Source organism: Helianthus annuus, chromosome 14 (genome assembly GCF_002127325.2).
Source record: "Helianthus annuus cultivar XRQ/B chromosome 14, HanXRQr2.0-SUNRISE, whole genome shotgun sequence".
In the NCBI taxonomy this organism is placed as follows: Eukaryota; Viridiplantae; Streptophyta; class Magnoliopsida; order Asterales; family Asteraceae; genus Helianthus; species Helianthus annuus.
Window position 1 is genome coordinate 145,658,914 of NC_035446.2, and position 17,997 is coordinate 145,676,910.

The 17,997-nt window shown below is 35.9% G+C and overlaps 2 protein-coding genes and 1 long non-coding RNA gene across 9 annotated transcripts; 2 read left to right on the forward strand and 1 right to left on the reverse strand.

The window, feature by feature from the left end:
- On the forward strand, positions 1-3,711 carry LOC110904183 (serine/threonine-protein kinase KIPK2). 6 transcript variants are annotated; one of them, XM_022150016.2, is made up of 5 exons: positions 42-257; positions 388-419; positions 558-735; positions 1,502-2,679; positions 2,760-3,711. In XM_022150016.2, the coding sequence occupies exons 4-5, from the start codon at positions 1,589-1,591 to the stop codon at positions 3,532-3,534; spliced, it is 1,866 nt and encodes a 621-aa protein (XP_022005708.1). In that variant the 5' UTR covers positions 42-257; positions 388-419; positions 558-735; positions 1,502-1,588; the 3' UTR covers positions 3,535-3,711. The 6 variants fall into 6 exon arrangements, with proteins under 6 accessions (XP_022005707.1, XP_022005705.1, XP_022005708.1 ...); XM_022150013.2 differs by lacking the exon at positions 558-735 and having other exon boundaries at positions 41-257; XM_022150018.2 differs by lacking the exon at positions 558-735 and having other exon boundaries at positions 388-423.
- A 2,573-nt stretch (positions 3,712-6,284) lies between these two features.
- On the reverse strand, positions 6,285-7,285 carry LOC110906034. Of its 2 annotated transcripts, none has more exons than XM_022151380.2 (3): positions 7,194-7,285; positions 6,603-6,762; positions 6,285-6,514 (listed from the first exon to the last, which is right to left on the reverse strand). In XM_022151380.2, exons 2-3 carry the CDS (start codon positions 6,759-6,761, stop codon positions 6,467-6,469), a joined length of 207 nt encoding a protein of 68 aa, XP_022007072.1. In that variant the 5' UTR covers position 6,762; positions 7,194-7,285; the 3' UTR covers positions 6,285-6,466. The 2 variants fall into 2 exon arrangements, with proteins under 2 accessions (XP_022007072.1, XP_022007071.1); XM_022151379.2 differs by having other exon boundaries at positions 6,603-6,812.
- Positions 7,286-8,672: 1,387 nt separating this feature from the next.
- On the forward strand, positions 8,673-11,820 carry LOC110904182. Its single transcript, XR_002572388.2, has 4 exons — positions 8,673-8,828; positions 8,954-8,993; positions 11,416-11,480; positions 11,555-11,820. It is a non-coding gene; the product is annotated as an uncharacterized LOC110904182 (long non-coding RNA).
- Positions 11,821-17,997: the final 6,177 nt, after the last annotated feature.

Genomic DNA, 17,997 nt, shown 5'->3' on the forward strand with positions numbered 1-17,997 from the left:
GACAATAAAAAACAAAAAAAGAAACCCTCGTTATCCGTCACCAAAGAAAGCAAAAGCAAAACACAAAAAATTCAGTAAACCCATTTATGTCATCCGCCAATTTGGCAGGAGCAAACCAACAGTGATACTTCTCGTGATTTTTTCATCCGTTTTCTCCATTTAATTCTCATTTCTACTGTTACACGTACCCCTCTCTCTCTCCCTCCCTCATAAACCCTAGCTTTTTTTTTTCTTCTCCCCCCAATTCACTGTTTCAGGTAATTCATCTCCCTTTTTTCCTCCATTTCTTCACACTTCATCACCGTTTCATCCATAATTTCATATGCATATATGTAATTTACTCACAGAGTTATGTAATTTCGTTTGCTGATTTGTTAATTTTTTTAGGTTACACGGTAGATGAACATGAACCTGTAACTGTAAGTACGAGTTTAATTTTGTTGTTTTATTGATCTGTTAGGATATTATGTATCTGATTTGTGATTATTATAATTTATTATGTTAGTTATAGGTGCTGCTGATATTTATACAATATTTTCTGATTTTTTTCTTTTCAGATTTGGTACTTTAATTAGAGTTTAAGTTGATTTATGAAGTCATCTGGAGTTATGTGCTGGAATTTGGTTTGTTAGGCTAGACGGTATGGGAGTCGTCCCCTTCCCGTCGTCCTCCGGCGCCGCACCACCTCCCCACCCCCTCAGGCCCGTCACCGTCTTCAACGGCCTCCTGCAGCCGGTCTCGACGCCCCCCCCCCTCCCACACACACACATATACATACATATATATATATATATACATATATATATATATATATATATATATATATATATATATATATATATATATATATATATATATTTAGGCCCATCCTTCACACCCTAGGTCCATCCCCTATAGGCCCATCCTCACACCCGCGTTTAACGCCAACGTGGCGGAGAATCCTTTGAGGACTACCCTCCTCCACACCGAGTAGCCTTATATGTGGAATTCTAGCCTTAAGTGATATTAAATGAATTTAAAACTCAACCACTTGTTAGTTATGAGTTCATGTTCATCCTGTTCATGGTCCTAATTTTCATCTGTTCTAGTATTAAGTAAACAGGGCCCACATGTTTTAATTTTCCGACACCATGTAAGTAGATCGAATGAAATGACGATAATAAATTAATCAAAATTAATAAACCTTAGTGTTTCTTGAGACGGGTTTTAGTATACAACACAACGTTGTTGAATGTCGGTGCCTGAAATGTGTTTGATGGTCCATTGTTTTTCATATGTTTTCTTAAGAACACGTTTTTTTAATGTATACGGCCAATTGACCCATTCGATATGACTGCAGATTTTGGAGGTTTATGATATTTGATATACAATTATAGTATTATTCTTTAGGGTTGTATCTTGCAATAATAGAAGCAACATTTGTAAAAAATTACATTGTTTTTCACTTTTTCTTATGAGTTCTGAATATTTTGACAGAATGCATATAACTTTCAAATTTCAGTGGCACAAGGATGACCAATGATATATCTGATACCGATAAATGTTAATAACGTTCACTCAAAAGGCCTATTAAAACACGGATATCAACATGGGGGCTTTTTATAACACTGGTGAAATCGTTGAACTAGAAGAAAGTTCGGATTTTCAATCGAATAAATCTCAAAAAAGATTCTACGTGGAGGATGACATTAATAGTCTTTTTGAGTCGGTTAGGATATCAGCCAAGACGATGGGTTTACCACAAGCTCTTAAAGACAAACAAAAGAAATCCATGAAGCGGCCCATGAGAGTTAGCCCGTATCAGTCACCACAGATCGGAATTTCGGAGCCTGTTAATTTAAAGCAGGCGTTAAGAGGATTAACCATCTCTCAAGCATCAGAAATGGCAGCCATGAAGAGGTTATCAAAAGGTTTTCAAGGTGGACCGGTCAAACGGTCACAGATAGCTGCAGGAGTTGAGGTTAATGATAAAGTAAATTATCATAATACGGTGGAAGTATCCGTTGTTCCGGAAAGATCATCGACAACTTCAGCGACGGAATCGGTGCAGAGCAGAAACTTAAAGCTGAAACTTTCTTCTTTATCCACTCGCATTAGAAGAAAACTCCCTGCGGTTGATGAAATTAAACCTGAGTTGGTTGAAGTTAAAAAGAAACCTGATAATAAACCCGACGGAAAATTAAAAACACGAGAAAAAGGCGAGATCTCACAGAGTTCGAAGAGCAGCGTTGGTGAATGCAGTAGTAGTACAAGTTTTAGTTGCGACAGCAACGTAAGTAGTGTTAGTAGGCCCCACATGTCGAAAGATTTGAGATGGGAAGCTGTTAATAAGGCTAAGAAGCAATACGGAAGCCTAAATATAAGAAACTTTAAGTTAATCAAGAAAATCGGCGGTGGAGATATCGGAACCGTTTATCTTGCTGAACTTATCGACTCGAATTGCTTTTTTGCTTTGAAAGTTCTGGATAATGAGTTATTGGGCCTCAAGAAAAAAGCTACACGGGCTCAAACCGAAAGAGAGATTTTGCAATTGCTTGATCACCCGTTTCTTCCTACTTTATTTTCGCATTTTACGACAGATAAATACTCGTGTTTGGTTATTGAGTATTGTCCCGGTGGCGATTTACACGTGCTCCGACAAAAACAGCCGAACAAATGTTTCTCTGAACAAGCAGCCAGGTAACAACTTAAGGTTTTCTTTGTTTGGACTTTCGATTGTTTCGTTATATGATAATTTTCGTTTTGGGTTCTGAATGTAGGTTTTATGTTGCTGAAATCCTTCTTGCTTTAGAATACTTGCATATGCTTGGTGTCGTATATCGTGACTTGAAACCAGAAAACATATTGGTACGAGAAGACGGTCATATAATGTTAACGGACTTTGATTTGTCACTTAGATGTGATCCAAACCCAATGCTGGTCAAACCACTGTCACCATCCGTTGACCGGCCTAAAGACACAGGGTCAAGCTGCATTGACCCGTTTTGTCTCCAGCCGTCATGGCAAGTCCCGTGTTTCACTCCAAAGTTGCTCAAACCAAAGGTGAAATCGGATGTCGTTGTTCGTGCCAGCCCTCTGCCACAGCTGGTAGTGGAGCCCAGTGGGGCCCGATCCAACTCGTTTGTTGGGACCCACGAGTACTTAGCTCCCGAGATTATAAAAGGTGACGGACATGGGAGTTCGGTGGACTGGTGGACGTTTGGGATATTATTATACGAGCTTTTATACGGTAGGACGCCCTTTAAAGGTATGGGGGACGATGATACGTTAGCAAATGTGGTATCTCAAGGTCTCGAGTTTCCAAACTGTCCGATTGTTAGTTTTCATGCAAGAGATTTAATTAAAAGTTTGTTACAAAAACAGCCGGAAAGTAGGTTGGGTTCGTCGAAAGGGGCTGCAGAGATTAAACAGCACGCGTTCTTCGAGGGGTTGAATTGGGCTTTGATACGGTGTGCAGTACCGCCTGAGATGCCTAAACCATGTGATGTGCGGAGTGCAGGTCGAAGTGAGAATTTGGTGTTTGACTTGTTTTAGCAAAGGGGGGAAATGTTTTTTTTTACAGGTGGAATTTGAGTAATGTTGTAACACATGAATAAATATAGTACATTAGATGTATAGTGTACATGATGTCATGATGGACGTAATACAAGAAGTTGGGCAGCCATATATATATATTGTAGTTATGTACTATTAACGGCTTAGGTTTTGATCTCCTGATTGTTTTGTTTTTTTGTTTTGCATCTATTAACGGCTTAGGTTTTAATCCTGTTTGTTTTGTTTGTTTGTTTTGCATAGAAAGTAGAAACAATCTATAAGTAGAATCTATTGTTTTGGGCCCCACAAACAGGTATAGGCCAGGTTGTCCAAAGGGTAAGGCTTGCTATCTGTGTAAGTGGGACTTGTAGTTAGTAGAGGTGCACAAAACCGAGCGTGTTTTTTTTGTTTGTTTGTTTTTTTTTTGTTTGTTTTTTTTTTAATCGGGTTCCAATCAACGAGTCGATGATCAGGTATTGGTGAAACAGTTCTGGTATGAAACTGGTTGTTGGAGGCGGAAGTAATCGGTTCAGTTTCTATTCCCCTTCTTTTCCGAGGTTTGACCTGTTCGGGATGGGTATAAACGGGTTGGAACCAGTTTCAAATCATAGGGAATGGTACCGGTTCCTAGCAATACCGGTTCCAGGTTTTTATTGGTTTTGGTTCTGAAACTGGTTTTCCTTGTGTACCTCTAGTTAATAGCAAGTTTTTAGATCACAATATGAAAAACGCCTCAACTTTATGAAAATACTTTGAAATCACCGGCCTTGTCTGATATTTCCAACCGAAGTTGGATACAATTGTTAAAAGAGAAGTTGAGCAATTGTGGGGCTAACATATTTGATAGAGGCATATGCTTCTTAGAGGCGATGTCTTAGGTTCAAACATTGACAAGAGAGAGTATTTTAGGATTGTTAGCGTAAAGTAAAGTAGAGGTAACATTTGCCATTCGATCGAGATCGATCGATCGATCGAGAGAGAGAGAGAGAGAGAGAGAGAGAGAGAGAGAGAGAGAGAGAGAGGGGTTGAAAATAAGCACTCCCTATATTTCAGTAGATTTCTTTGAAATGAAGTTTTTTTCTCAAACTAGTGTTGGTGGAAAAAGTATTTACCATTTTGGTGTTCCTTTAAAACTATTTACCAAAATGGTGCTTTTATTCATATTGTCTTTGCCTTTTCTTTTAATCAACATAAAAAAAAACTTAATAGTTTTTTTTTTTTTTTTCTATTCAATCAATATGCAAAAGAATAACATTGTTTTTTTCTTTTCTTTGTCAACTCTATTTATTTACATGAATAAAATTATTTCTTTCTTTTTCTTTGTCAAGTCAGTTTATTTACATATTAATATAACCTTTTAAAAACTTGAACATCTACAAAACAATAATTCTTTGCTTTCCGAGTATATTCCTCATCCAGTTAATATAAATAATATTATAATTACATTAGTAAGTCAAGAAAACAATGAAAAGATGTGGTAAAACTATTAAATCTCATTACAGTAAAGCCATCAAGTAATCATTTTTTTTTATCATATCACTAAGTTAATATTAAAGAATAAATTCATTGTTCGAAAGTTCAAAACATTAGTTTCACTTCACGGTTTTCTTAACTTCCTAAAAGTAATACAATTTGTAGTATAACTTTCACTTCATTTTTTAGAATCAACCATTTCGTTTTTAGAATTGATTTTTCTTGATATCAACCTAAGAATGTTAATATGAGTTTCACTGCGGTTATTGTTTGATTAGTGTTTTTGTATGTTTCTTATTTCATTGTTTAAACTTACGATATATGATCTTATTTGTTTGTCTTTTACATGGGTTAGTTGATGAAAAATTTATAACGAGATGGAATATGGTTATAATATTGATTTAGTAAAAAAAATTAATAAATTTTTTATGTTGATTAAAAGAAAAGGTAAACACAAACTAAATAAAACATTAATAGGTTGATTGAAAAAAAAAACATATTTGGTTGTTTGAAAATAAAAGATATAATTACAAAATAAAAATACGGACATTGGATTGATTGAATAGAAAATTAATAAGTTTATTATGTTGGTTAAAAGAAAAGCAATTACAAAATACATGAAAACACCATTTTGGTAAATAGTTTTAAAGGAACACCAAAATGGTAAATACTTTTTCCACCAACACTATTAAAAAAAAAAAACTCCTGAAATGAATCGTGATGTTATCTAACGGGGCTGAATAATTATTATATTTTTGGAACATAGGCCTTCTAAATTATGAAAAGCACATGGCAGCCCATTTAACATAAAAATAAACATTCTATAATTAGTTATCGTATTAGCATCCATAGAACATTTATTGGAGATTATACTAAAGCATACAACATATTCCTAGACAGCGACACCTCTATGGTTTTAACTTTTAAATACTAAAGCATACAATACAACATACTCTAATAATATGATTTTGGGCCAACCATAGAGGAGGTGTCACTTCCATATTAAATAATATCAACTTTTTTAAATATGATAATCTACGGATATTCAATTATGAAAACGTTAAAGTTATTGCAATTTTCATTTGATAATCCTTGTGCTTTGATAAGCGCTTGAATGCCTCTAGCAAATACCTATTTTCGACTCTATTATGTATTGCAGTTAGTTATGACAGCTGACATGAGCTGTCATAACTAGTTGATGTATATATAGATTTATGTTGTATGATCCCATTATCACACAAAAATAATGAAATCGTTGATTGCCTGCATTAGCCTGATTTCCTTTAGAATCAAACTTTCACTTATAAACCTTCACTTATTACATAGTAAGTACGATCTATGATACATTAGTAGTAGCGTAACACACAAGTAAAGCTTTCACAAAACTAGAAACTTGATAAGATGGATGCAACACAAGGAGATGGAGATCATACACGCAGGTAGCCTCTTCATCATACGCTTATTCTTTCTTTCCGATCCCATGGGACATGTTATAGATACCGCGCCCCTGAAAAAGTATACGAATGATTTACAAACCGCTTTAGATGTAAATGTGTTGAAGTTGCAATCTAATATAAGACATAGAGTGGACTCACAATGAGGTATATGGAAGATCCTGCCAATGCAATAGGAATAGCAATCGAAGTAACCTTGTCCATCGGACCTTTCAGATACGTGGGTTTATGGATGCTTTGAAACATTTTTTGCTTCTCGATCAGCTTCTCTCTTGGCCTAAACGCGGGTTCCTCTACCATCCTACCAAGGAAAGAAGATCTATCATGCATGATCTCATTTATGTAATTAAACTGCAAGTATAGAAATAATGTAATTTATATAGTATGTAAAGTGATTACTGTACTTCCAAAGGGAAATTACACCGAAATAGAAGGCAAACGGGCATCAAACAACGCCACTAACTAATTGTTTAAAAAACTACAGTTTGAATTCATAAGAAGTCCATATCATTTACAGTTTGCAGTTAAGATCTAAATAATTCAAAATGAAGAACAATTTCAACATTGAAAGGTGAATAAACAACTTAAGTGAGCAATTTACAATTTCAACGATCAGTATATTGAATTGATTATCTCAAATTCATATCAGAGATCACAATTTCAACTACAAGTCTGTAAGATCAATAAGCAGTATTAATGAAGTTGAGAATATATGAGAAGAAGAAGTCTTACGTTACGAGTGTATGGAGAACGATAAGATGTTCACGTAGGAGCAGATTTGGAGAATCAACGAGTGACTAAGGAGACTGGACACGATGATTCGAGAATGGTGGAGAAAATATATGAATAATTGAAATCATCTGGTGGGCTTTATGGACTTCATTTTGGGCCATTCTAGAATAATCAAAAAGTTAGTAGTCAGGTGAAAAGTAAAGACCAATTTTTCATTTTTAAAAGTTTATATTATAATTTACTAATTATATTATACTATGTATTTACCTATACATTTAATTTCAAACGCAATGAACAGTAACATATATATATTAAAATTAGAAATGGAACAAAAGGTATTGGGTACTCGTACCACTACCGGTTTGATGTACTCGTACCAGTACCGGTTTTATCAAACCGGTGTACTTTCAGTACCGGTTCGGCACTGGTATTCACCGGTTTTTACCCTCAAATACCGGTGTCGTACCAATACCAACCGGTACCGAACCGTACGGTATCAGGTGTATTCGGTACCGGTACCCACTTTTGGGGATTTTGGTTACGGTATTTTTGGTACCGGTTGGTACCGAGCTCATCAAATCCTGTAGCAACGCAGCAATGCAAGTAATTGCACCATTTAGATTATTTTTCATACACACAGTAAGTAAACTCTATTTCATTTAAATGAAGTTTTATATACAAACAACTTATTTTGCTTTCTTTTTTTTTTCTTTTTCTGTAATGAATGAATTGTAGCATACAAAATTAACTTGGATATTTAGAATATTTTTTAGCACATCGTATCAAATCCTATAATCAAACCGGTATCGTATCGGTACCAAATTTACTATACCAAATCATTTTCGGTACCAATTTGGTACCCACCTTTTAGCGTTTCAGAATCGTTACTTTCGGTTCGACACCGGTCTAGCACCATACATGTATTTATTGATTTTTACCTTCAAATACCATACCGTATTTTAACGAGCATTTTCGTTGTTGGTACCTAATTTTGATGATTTTTCGGATCGGTACTTTCGGTGGCGTTACCGGTACCGAGCTCATCCATATTTTAACGTGTTAGCACCGTAATAACTGAACTGAAAACAACCGAATTTCCAACGCGTGGGTCCTATTATTATATATTAGGTTATTTAAAATCGTTTTTTAAGACGGGGTGACTATCCTTACCACGTCATTTTTATTTATGTTTTGATATTCGGTATCTGCTTGCCGTTGTTGACACGCCTTTTATAGTCATTGGGTCCCCGCCGCAACGCGGGGCAGAAAATCAACTAGTATGTATTAATAAAAGAAGCTTGTAAACAGTAACTATTACCCCGTGTCAGCTCGTCATTGGTTTCTTTTCCCCTCTTTTGCCCTTTTTTTTTTTTTGCGGTGTGTATATATATATACGATTGTTTTACACCTTTAACACAAAATTAGTGTGTGCTCAACTGGTTTTGTGTCAGCTTTAATCCAACTTTTATGCAGGTTCGACCCTTCCTTGCCCTATTTTTTTAGTTCTACTTGTAGTGCTTCACACATGTCTCTTGAAGATTTTATTTGAGGCCACCTGTCTAATTGCGTGTATACTTCTTTGATTTAGCTACATCAGTGTTGGATTACATGAGATCTTCTTCAGATCCTTCTCAGGTTCGTCAATTTTTTCCCTGCGTTTGTTGCAATTGGGTGGTTGTTTTTGATCTGATGTTGTTCTTTGGGATTTGGGTGTTTTGGGGGGGATTGTTGTTGATTGTGCCGGTCTTGATGTGTAACAGGTGTTGTTCGAGGATTTTAGTGTATGTTCATCTCTTACAGGTACATTTCTTTCTTTCTTTTAATTTATGTAATTCTGCACATGGATATGGCTGTTACTGGTATGTTGAGAAGGTTTGATGTTGTGAATGCCATGTCTTCTTTGTTTGATTTTGCTGTTTTCTACTTCATTTTGTTACCTGTTTACATCTACACAATCTGCCCCTTTATTTGGTACTTTCTGCTGCGTTGTGTGTTATGCTGATTTTTTGTATTGATTTGTCAAACCCTCTGGAACTTCTGTATTTATTGCCTTCTTTGTATGATTTTGTTGTTCTGTATGGACGCTAAACCCTAACTTATATGTGGTTTTAAGGCACATATGATAAATTGAATATAAGTCCATTTGCATAAATCCAAAGTTGAATGTGGGTATTGATTAGGATTACTAACAGATATTCAATGGATTAACTATATTCACTCATTAGGCCTTTAACAACAGTGCCTCCATTGAAAAGGTGAAATTACTCAACATGGTAGCTTGAAAAGTCAAGAAGGTAAAGTTCTAATGGTGATACATGAAGTTCATTTAACCGCACCTTTCGTATTTAATTACAAAATTTACACCCGTGTCTTTATTGTTTACTCGGTCGTTTCATTTTATTAAAAGTAAGTATAACAATGAAAAATCACATAAGCGATTTCAACCATAGGTTTTATATTGCTCAGCTGCGTGTCGAGGGATGAATGCACGAGGGGTCGATTTGGCATTCGGTTTTCAGTTCTGAAGGACTGATTTAGGCGTCAGGCGTTTTCAATAGGAAACGATTTGGTATGAGGGATGAGAGCACGAGGGGTCGATTTGGCATTCGGTTTTCAGTTCTGAAAGATTGATTTAGGCGTTAGGGGATTTCGATAGGAAACGATTTGGTATGAGGGATGAGAGCATGAGGGGTCGTCTTGGCATTCGTTTGTTGAAGGATTGATTTAGGCATTAGGCGATTTCAATAGGGAACGGTTTGGTATGAGGCATGAGAGGGTTGATGAAGGATGGATTATAGCCAATTTCAGCTAAAGGTTTCAATGACAGATCAATATAGGGTTCAGGGTGAATCGAGTGCGTTAATGTGACGCATCTGGAAGGTGAAGGGTGAAACAGAAAGCTAAAAACACAAAAAAAAACAGGAGAACAGTCGGCCGAACCCCACGCCTACCAGTTAACGTCTAGACACCACAGCCACTCAACTGAGACGCCGTTTGTGTTCTAGGTCGTTAACGAAAACGTTAAAAACTAAAGATTGTGGCGGCACTATTCACGCATGTTATTGATTATCTTTTTAGCCCGGCTTGGGACAATTAGTATTAACGCATGTTCATCAATTGCGTTAGAGAGAAGGTGGATTAAAGAGCGCTTTAGCTGAAAACTATATATACACATTTTAGGATGTTGTATAAACAGAACACTTTATTTGGCTTTTTCCTATTAGTAGGATGCTATATGTAATATATTTATTTTTTCCATGCTTTAGAGAGAAGGTAGCTCAGGTGTATGTACTCTTATTGTTCATGTTTTGCAAATAATTGAATATAAATGTTATTGAGTTTTGAACACGGTAATTATTCTGACCGACCCAAGCCCGACCAACTCAAACCTTATATGGGTCGGTTATCGGGTAACTTTTCACAGCCAAAACCCTGAACAATCCGAAACCAGAAAAAAAAAACTGAACATTTTTTTGCTTTTTTTATAGATGTGTTTTGGTTTGGGGTCTTCTGAACATTTTAGTTTTCAGACTTTTGGATATTATCATATCACATTGTCGTGCTTGTATTTTGAAAAAAAAAATTAGTAGCAATATGAATTTTGATGATATTTTATAAAAAATAAACATTTTTTTTTCATTTTACATTTAAACACGAAAAGCAAACAACCCGACCCGAACTAACTCGAACCCAAACAACCAGAACTGAACCCTGAACCTGAATAAGCCGAACCCGACCAATCCGAACTTTATACGGGTCGGTTATCGGATCACTTTTTCTCAGCCAAAAACCCGAACAACCCGACCCCGCCATTGCGCAAGCTACTAATACGCACAAGATTATCTTTAGTAGGGTATGGTCTGAAGTTTTCATTTTGTGAATCACAATAAGTCTAAATCTTTTTTATAATGGATCTTTTTAAAGGGGTGTTTGTGCATATGTTTCATGTTGACGGATGTCACTGTTGTCCAAGTGAATCTCTTTTTTCTTTCGCTTTATTTATAAAGAATGGTCACTAAGCTTCTTTCACTTTAAATTCATTTGTTATGTTCTTAGATCTTTAATTTGTAGGATTATGACCTTTGAAATGCCAAATGTGTGTTTTTAATGCAGTTTTTATTCTTTAACCATATGGAGATCAAAAGCATTCAGTTACAAGGTTTTATAGATGTTCATTTGTTATTTAGTGGTTTAACTAAAAAAGTAGGTTTCATTGAAACAGATCTTCAACTCAAGCTCAAAAAGGAAGCATTGCAACTAGAGCGAAGTGTCAATTGGAATTCCACGGTAAGCCAAGTCAATCAAACATTTACACATGCACACAACACAAATACTCACATCAAACGTGCTTTCGCCTGCAGACTCAGATCCACCGTCGAAAAGGCCTGGCAATCGCAGCCTCACGAACTAAGACCCAGTTAACAGAAGTTGGTCCTTTTGTCCACCAATAACAAGATGATGCTGACTGCCTGCTAACTACACGCTGCATATACAAGCAGCGTAACACATCAGCCTTGTAAAACATGTAATTAATGATTGAATGTTAATTGCACCAATATGTATGCCTGAACATACATTTTTTTTTCATGGTTGCGTTTGTTAACAGCAGCATTTTCAGTTATCGACATACCAAATCTCGCTGTCGTAACCAAGTGAAAACATCACTGAATGTTGCGCAACGCGCGAACGCTCGAATACCCCTAGTTGTAATAGTATCTCAACTGGCCGAACATCCAAACAATTAACAAAAAAACAAATTTATCACTCCTCAGATGTTGGTTTAGCGGTCAATGGGCTTGCCCTCCCTAGTGGAGACGTAAGTTCGATTTTCATTTGGGCCATTTTCGAGGGACATCTGGGTGAAGGGACGAATCGGGACTTTAATCCCAAGTTCGAACCTGACGGGGGTGAGGGTTTACGGATTCCATCAGGTTCCCGGTGAAGGGACAAATCGAGGCTTTAATCCCAGGTTCGAACCTGACAGGGGTGAGGGTTTACGGATTCTATCCGGTTCCCGCGCATCAGGGAGGCACGGTCTCATGACAGTCGAGGACTCGACCTTGGACATAGCCCTGAACAGAGTGGGTTTACATGTGAGATTCTTTGTCGTTCAAAAAACAACAAATTTATCATTAAAAGGGACAAATGATGATTTTTATATGAATTAAAAGCTCATCATTTAAAAAAATTATGTATGATTGTTACATTAAGTTTCTATAGAAAATAAATAATAATTAATGAAGCTACAAAAGTCTACCGCTAGGGGAACTTGGATCATCACAAGTTAAAGGATGGATTGATAATATTTTGTCTTCCCTGATCCACTCCGAATGGCAGCAAAATAACATGGACAACTAAAAGGTGTTTGAGACCGAAGTCTCCGAACCATCCTCCGACGCTCAAGTCAGTATAGACAATATTCATATTAATCGAAACGTATAAAAATAGAGCAGGTTTCTTAATGAATGAAATCACAAATGGAAAAAGATCCTTTAGTTTCTTTTTTTGAAAGGCAAATTACTAATGGGTACTGTATACGCAAGAGTGTACGTTAAAGCCCTTGTGGATCCATATGAGTTGGCCCAAACATGTTGGGTCGGCCCAATCAGGGGTTATCTTTTCAAATAAAAAGTACAACAACAAATAATGTTGATAGCTTTTTATGATAGAATACTAAAAAAGATATATAGTAGCATTAGTAGGCACTATTTTGTTACTTTTTATTTTACATGTCATCGTTAAATTACAATTTGAATTTTACTTTTGTATAAACGTGAGTTGAAATTACAAAATCTAAATGTTGGTATGTAAATAAAGATATTTAATACAACTTAAGTATACAGCTCTCATATCACGTCGCCAAAGTTGGTTGAGGAATAAGATTTTATTTTAGACATCATAAATATTTGATTGAAAAACATAATGTGCACTGAATCATTAAAACGCTACGAAGAAACAACCGAAAAATTGAAGCCACTCCATTTTCCATGTTATGCCTGAGATTCCAGCCCGCCATTTTCTCAAAAAAAAAAAAAAAAAAAAAATCTATATTAAAACGCGTTACGGAGCAAAAAAAAAAAATGCATTGTCTAGAAGGAAATCAATTCATTATCATCTCATATAACTACCACGTGTTGAGATTCTTTACAGTAAATTAATTATCATGGTATCGATATATTATTTCGATAATGTATGGATGACATATTTATATTACTGTGCGTTATTTAATAACCACACGTTTATTTTTAAAATAAATTCTCATAAGCAAGTTGCATTATTTTTATTATTTTTAAAATAAATTCTCATAAGCAAGTTGCATTATTTTTACCTTTTAGCAATGTCAACCATCGTTATGGAACTTGTAGGGGTGTTTCGGCATGACTGCCAAATTTACACTTACACACATGGGAAATTAGTGTGTAAATCCTATACAGATCTATTTCAATTTAATACGAAATTCGGTTAAAAAATGCTTTTAAAGACTAAAGAGTAACGTTGACATAATAAACATAAAAAAGAATAGAGAAAAATGCCCGGATAGTCCCTGTGGTTTCGCCTTTTTTCACCTATAGTCCCTAACTTTCTAAAACTACTTGAATAGTCCCCAAGTTTTCAATTTTTGTTCCCGGATAGTCCCTGGGTCTAACTTCAGTTACTTTTCTCTGTTAAAATGATGTGAAATGACAAAAATACCCTTTCCTTAAAAGGCCAAACCATAGGGACTATCCGGGCATCTTCTTTATTTTTATTTATAAAACCCCACCACCACACTTCATCTTCAACCTCCACCCACCACCACCACCACCACCACCACCACCACCACCACCACCACCACCACCACCACCTTCAACCCAACCCACCCATATCTCTCTCTCTATTTGAACCGTAAGATAACAAAGCTAGTATTGTTCACAATCAGTTGATTTAACCTTCAATTCATTTCAAGTTTACACCTCAAATGGATATGAGAAACACAGATGGAAAACGAAGAAAATAGATTAAAGAAAATTATCCTTAGCCTTTTTTATGTCAAAAGCAGGAACATCAATCGAATCAATCTAGGAGTAGGCCAAGTGTCGTTCACACTTTTCCATTTTCAAAACCTGCAACAATATTACTGAGAGAGAGAGAGTTGCGGACAGAGGAGGGCTGACCTTCCCCCTCAATGGCGGCGGCAGCGGCGGTCTAAGAGAGGCTCGGGACGGCGACGGTAGTAGTGCTTCAAAACTCCGGCAGTCACAATCACTCCGGTAACATCTTTAACCCACCTTCTTCTCTCACTCTTTAATATGACTGAAGGGCTAAGGATAACCGCGACTCGAGTTCCTTCTGTCCATCATCATCACTGATGAAAACAACATCAATAGATCGAAACGATGGTGGTTGTGGCGGGGGTGGTGATGATGGCGGCGGCGGAATCAGGGTTTAAAATTGATGAGAAATGACGAGGGTGAAGTGGGTGTAATGTGTGAATTTTTTGAGGGTTTTGTTTGGTTATGAATCGGAGCTTTGTTATTATGGAAGCCATTGATGTTAAAGAATTGAAGTTTCAGGAAGAAGATTTTGGGGATTTAGAGATTATGGTTTGAATTTGGGGATGGGTGGTTGATGGTGGAGGCGGGTATGGGTTTAGGAGGCGGAGGTGTGGTGGTGGAAGGGGATGGCGGTGGTGGGGAATGGTGATGGCGGCAGTCAAGGTGACGGTGGTAGTGGTTTTTAGTGAGAGATAGAAGAAAGAGTGTGTATATTTTTTTATATTTTATTTTTTATATATGGTTCAGTAAGTGTGAGGCCCACTTATATTCATAAATGTTCTTTTAATGTTTTATTTTTTTAATGAAGGGTATTTTTGTCATTTCACATCATTTTAACAGAAAAAAGTAACTGAAGTTAGACCCAGGGACTATCCGGGAACAAAAATTGAAAACTTGGGGACTATTCAAGTAGTTTTAGAAAGTTAGGGACTATAGGTGAAAAAAGGCGAAACCACAGGGACTATCCGGGCATTTTTCTCAAAAGAATATTAACATACTTGACCGATCTCTTTTTGTCCGAAAAGTAAGAAGATAACAATTTGGTTAAAAAAATAATAATAATAATTTAAAAGCATTAAAAAACATGTTTGCAATTTCAGTTTCATTTTCACAATGACGATGTTAAGTGATAGAAAAAGTGAAGTGACGTCTCTGATAATTTATGTATCCTGTTCAAATTTGAAAAAAAATGTGTCCTTATGCTTGTACTTTAACGATAAACAATGAAATTAATATTTAAACCATAAAAAGAGGTGCTAAAGCTATTGGAGATGGCAAAGACAACATCGGAACTGCTAAAACCAAAGTTGGTTTGTACCATGTCATCTTTGAAGAAACCGCGTAACAAATACCAATCAGTAACCGCATAACATATAAAAAATTGAGGGCCATTGGTTAGTTCAATTAGTATATGCTTATGTTATATTATACGGATGAGAAAATAAAAACTAATAGGGAGCTCAAAATATTTTGAACGCGTATTTGGGTATATGACTGGTATGGGATTCAGTTAAAATGTTTAAGACAAGTGTTGTATTAGGTGATAAATGTCCGATTCTGAAAATCCGTTGAATTGCTAAAAACTTTTACTTAGTAAAATTAGAAAATTCTTAGAAGCATAGTTGAGTATTTTTCATATTTAAAGTTGGCTTTCAAGGTGAGACTGAGTATACGAGGATCTTTTTACCATGTAAGACTATAAATGAGTATATCGGGTACTTGAGAGTTGAGAACCCAATTAATGGATAACAAGTAGTTTGTACTCCGACGAGTATGAGACCAGGTATAGTACATGGTTTAACAACCATGTATGAGATTGATTATCTAACATATTGCGATTTTTATATCTTTGATACTTGAGTGGCATCTCGAAAGTTTTAAAGTGAGATTGTGTTTAGCAAGCTTTTATTTATTTATTTATTTATTTATAATTATTGTTGTTTTACTTGTATAATATGAAGATAAAAAAGGACAAATGCGAGTGAGGAACTGAGGATCTCAAATCTCTCGAGTCTAGAGGATCCAAGGTGGAAGGAATGGTCAATTTTAAGAAAGAAGGTTGCTTCATTCTTGGTCAATAAAGAACGAAAGTCACTGGGACAAAATTGCCAAAGAAGGGGAGGCATTAAAATAAAAGTATCTAGTTACGTTACTCTTACAATAAAAACTTAAATAGAACTTAGAAGGGGACCTAAACGGGTTAATTCGGGAAGTGCAGCATTGGAGCCTAGTGAAGAATATTAGAAAGTTGTTGTTGACGATTATATATGATGCGTGTTGGAAGACCTGGTTGCAGCGTAATGATAAAACGTTCAATGGCAGAATGACATCGATTTTTAATGGTAGTGGAGGGTATTAAAGATGAAGCGTTTCTTTGGGTCACTTGTTGGAAATCAGGCCCTTGATCGAATACACAAACACGATACTTGAACGAATTGTTTAACTCTTTTATTATTATTAATGAGAGCACACCAATACACAAATACTCATTCTAGTCCTTACCCGACTCGAACTCTATTTAATTAAATAAACTAACCAACTAGATAAACCTATCTAATTTAAACTAACAGTTATCCCTAAAATAATTCACCAAGAATTATTTATAACTCTTTTTTATTTTTATCTCCTAATTCAAGATAAATTTCTTCATCACTAACCGTGTGAAAGTGCCCAGAGAGGCTTGGATTAACCGGTTGAATTTCCCCTTGTCTGATGTATTATTTTTGTTTTCCTCTGTTTGTTCTGTTTGTTTGGTTTTGGGAGCTGCACAGCTTCTTGCTGTGTGGTTTTTTCCCTTCCTTTGGTGGTATGAAAGCTTTAATGTTCAAAAAAAAAAAACATGCAAACTAACTACAATATAATTAGCCAACTAACAACAAACCATCAATAAAACAAGTGAACATGACAATGACAAAAACTACCCTTCTCTCTGATCTGGAAGGACATTTAATTCCACGACCAAAGGGTTGTAGCTTGGCGGTGTCAGTGTGAATAGAAGAAGTCCCCCCCCCCCCCCCCCCCCCCCCTGAGGTTGAGGGTTTAAGCATGGTGAACATGTGTAGATTTAAGTGTATGATTAAAGGGCTATTGAGTTTGTTGGTAAAAAAGGTTAATAACTTTAATTCGACCCAATTACCTATCTCTATAAATATTTACTATACTCTCTCCCTCTCATACAATATTTAAAATAAAATATTTACTTACTTTCATGTTAAGTTTCGCATTTCTTAATAGACGAGATTAATTTCTAAGACGTGTATAATCATACTATCACATTATAATGTTTAATGGTACGAAACCTTAATCGGATAAGACAATAAGTTCTATAAGAATGAGAATGTATTTTGTGTGAAGCATAAAGTTCATATTCATGTGTTTAAACCGACCAAAGACTTCCCCATTATATGTAGGGAACCATCATGACGTTTAGGTTGAAACAACACAAGTATTTATGAAAGAGTGTGTCAGTTGACGGTTATAAGTGTCGGCAGTTATTCAGTTACACCAGTAGGAATTCCGTGTGTTATTGTTGATCTCTCAAGTTGCTACTAATGGGCCAAGTAACTACCAATCCTACTTACTACTCATGAGTGATAACTTATTACTAACGATCGTGTGTTATTCAGTTACATCAGTAGCAACTTCGTGTGTTACCGTTGATCTATCAAGCTGTGTTTTTCTAATGGGTCAAGTAACTACCAATCCTAGTTACTTAACAACCAAGTTTTAATGGACGCAAGTTACCACTGGTGACCAAATTATTGCTGATC

Coding starts and splice junctions, on each gene's coding strand:
- LOC110906034 (XM_022151379.2), bottom strand. CDS start 6,791: ATGCATGATAGATCTTCTTTCCTTGGTAGGATGGTAGAGGAACCCGCG. Junction 6,515..6,602: donor GATCTTCCATATACCTCATT/GTGAGTCCACTC, acceptor ATACTTTTTCAG/GGGCGCGGTATCTATAACAT.
- LOC110904183 (XM_022150015.2), top strand. CDS start 1,589: ATGGGGGCTTTTTATAACACTGGTGAAATCGTTGAACTAGAAGAAAGT. Junction 2,680..2,759: donor TTCTCTGAACAAGCAGCCAG/GTAACAACTTAA, acceptor TTCTGAATGTAG/GTTTTATGTTGCTGAAATCC.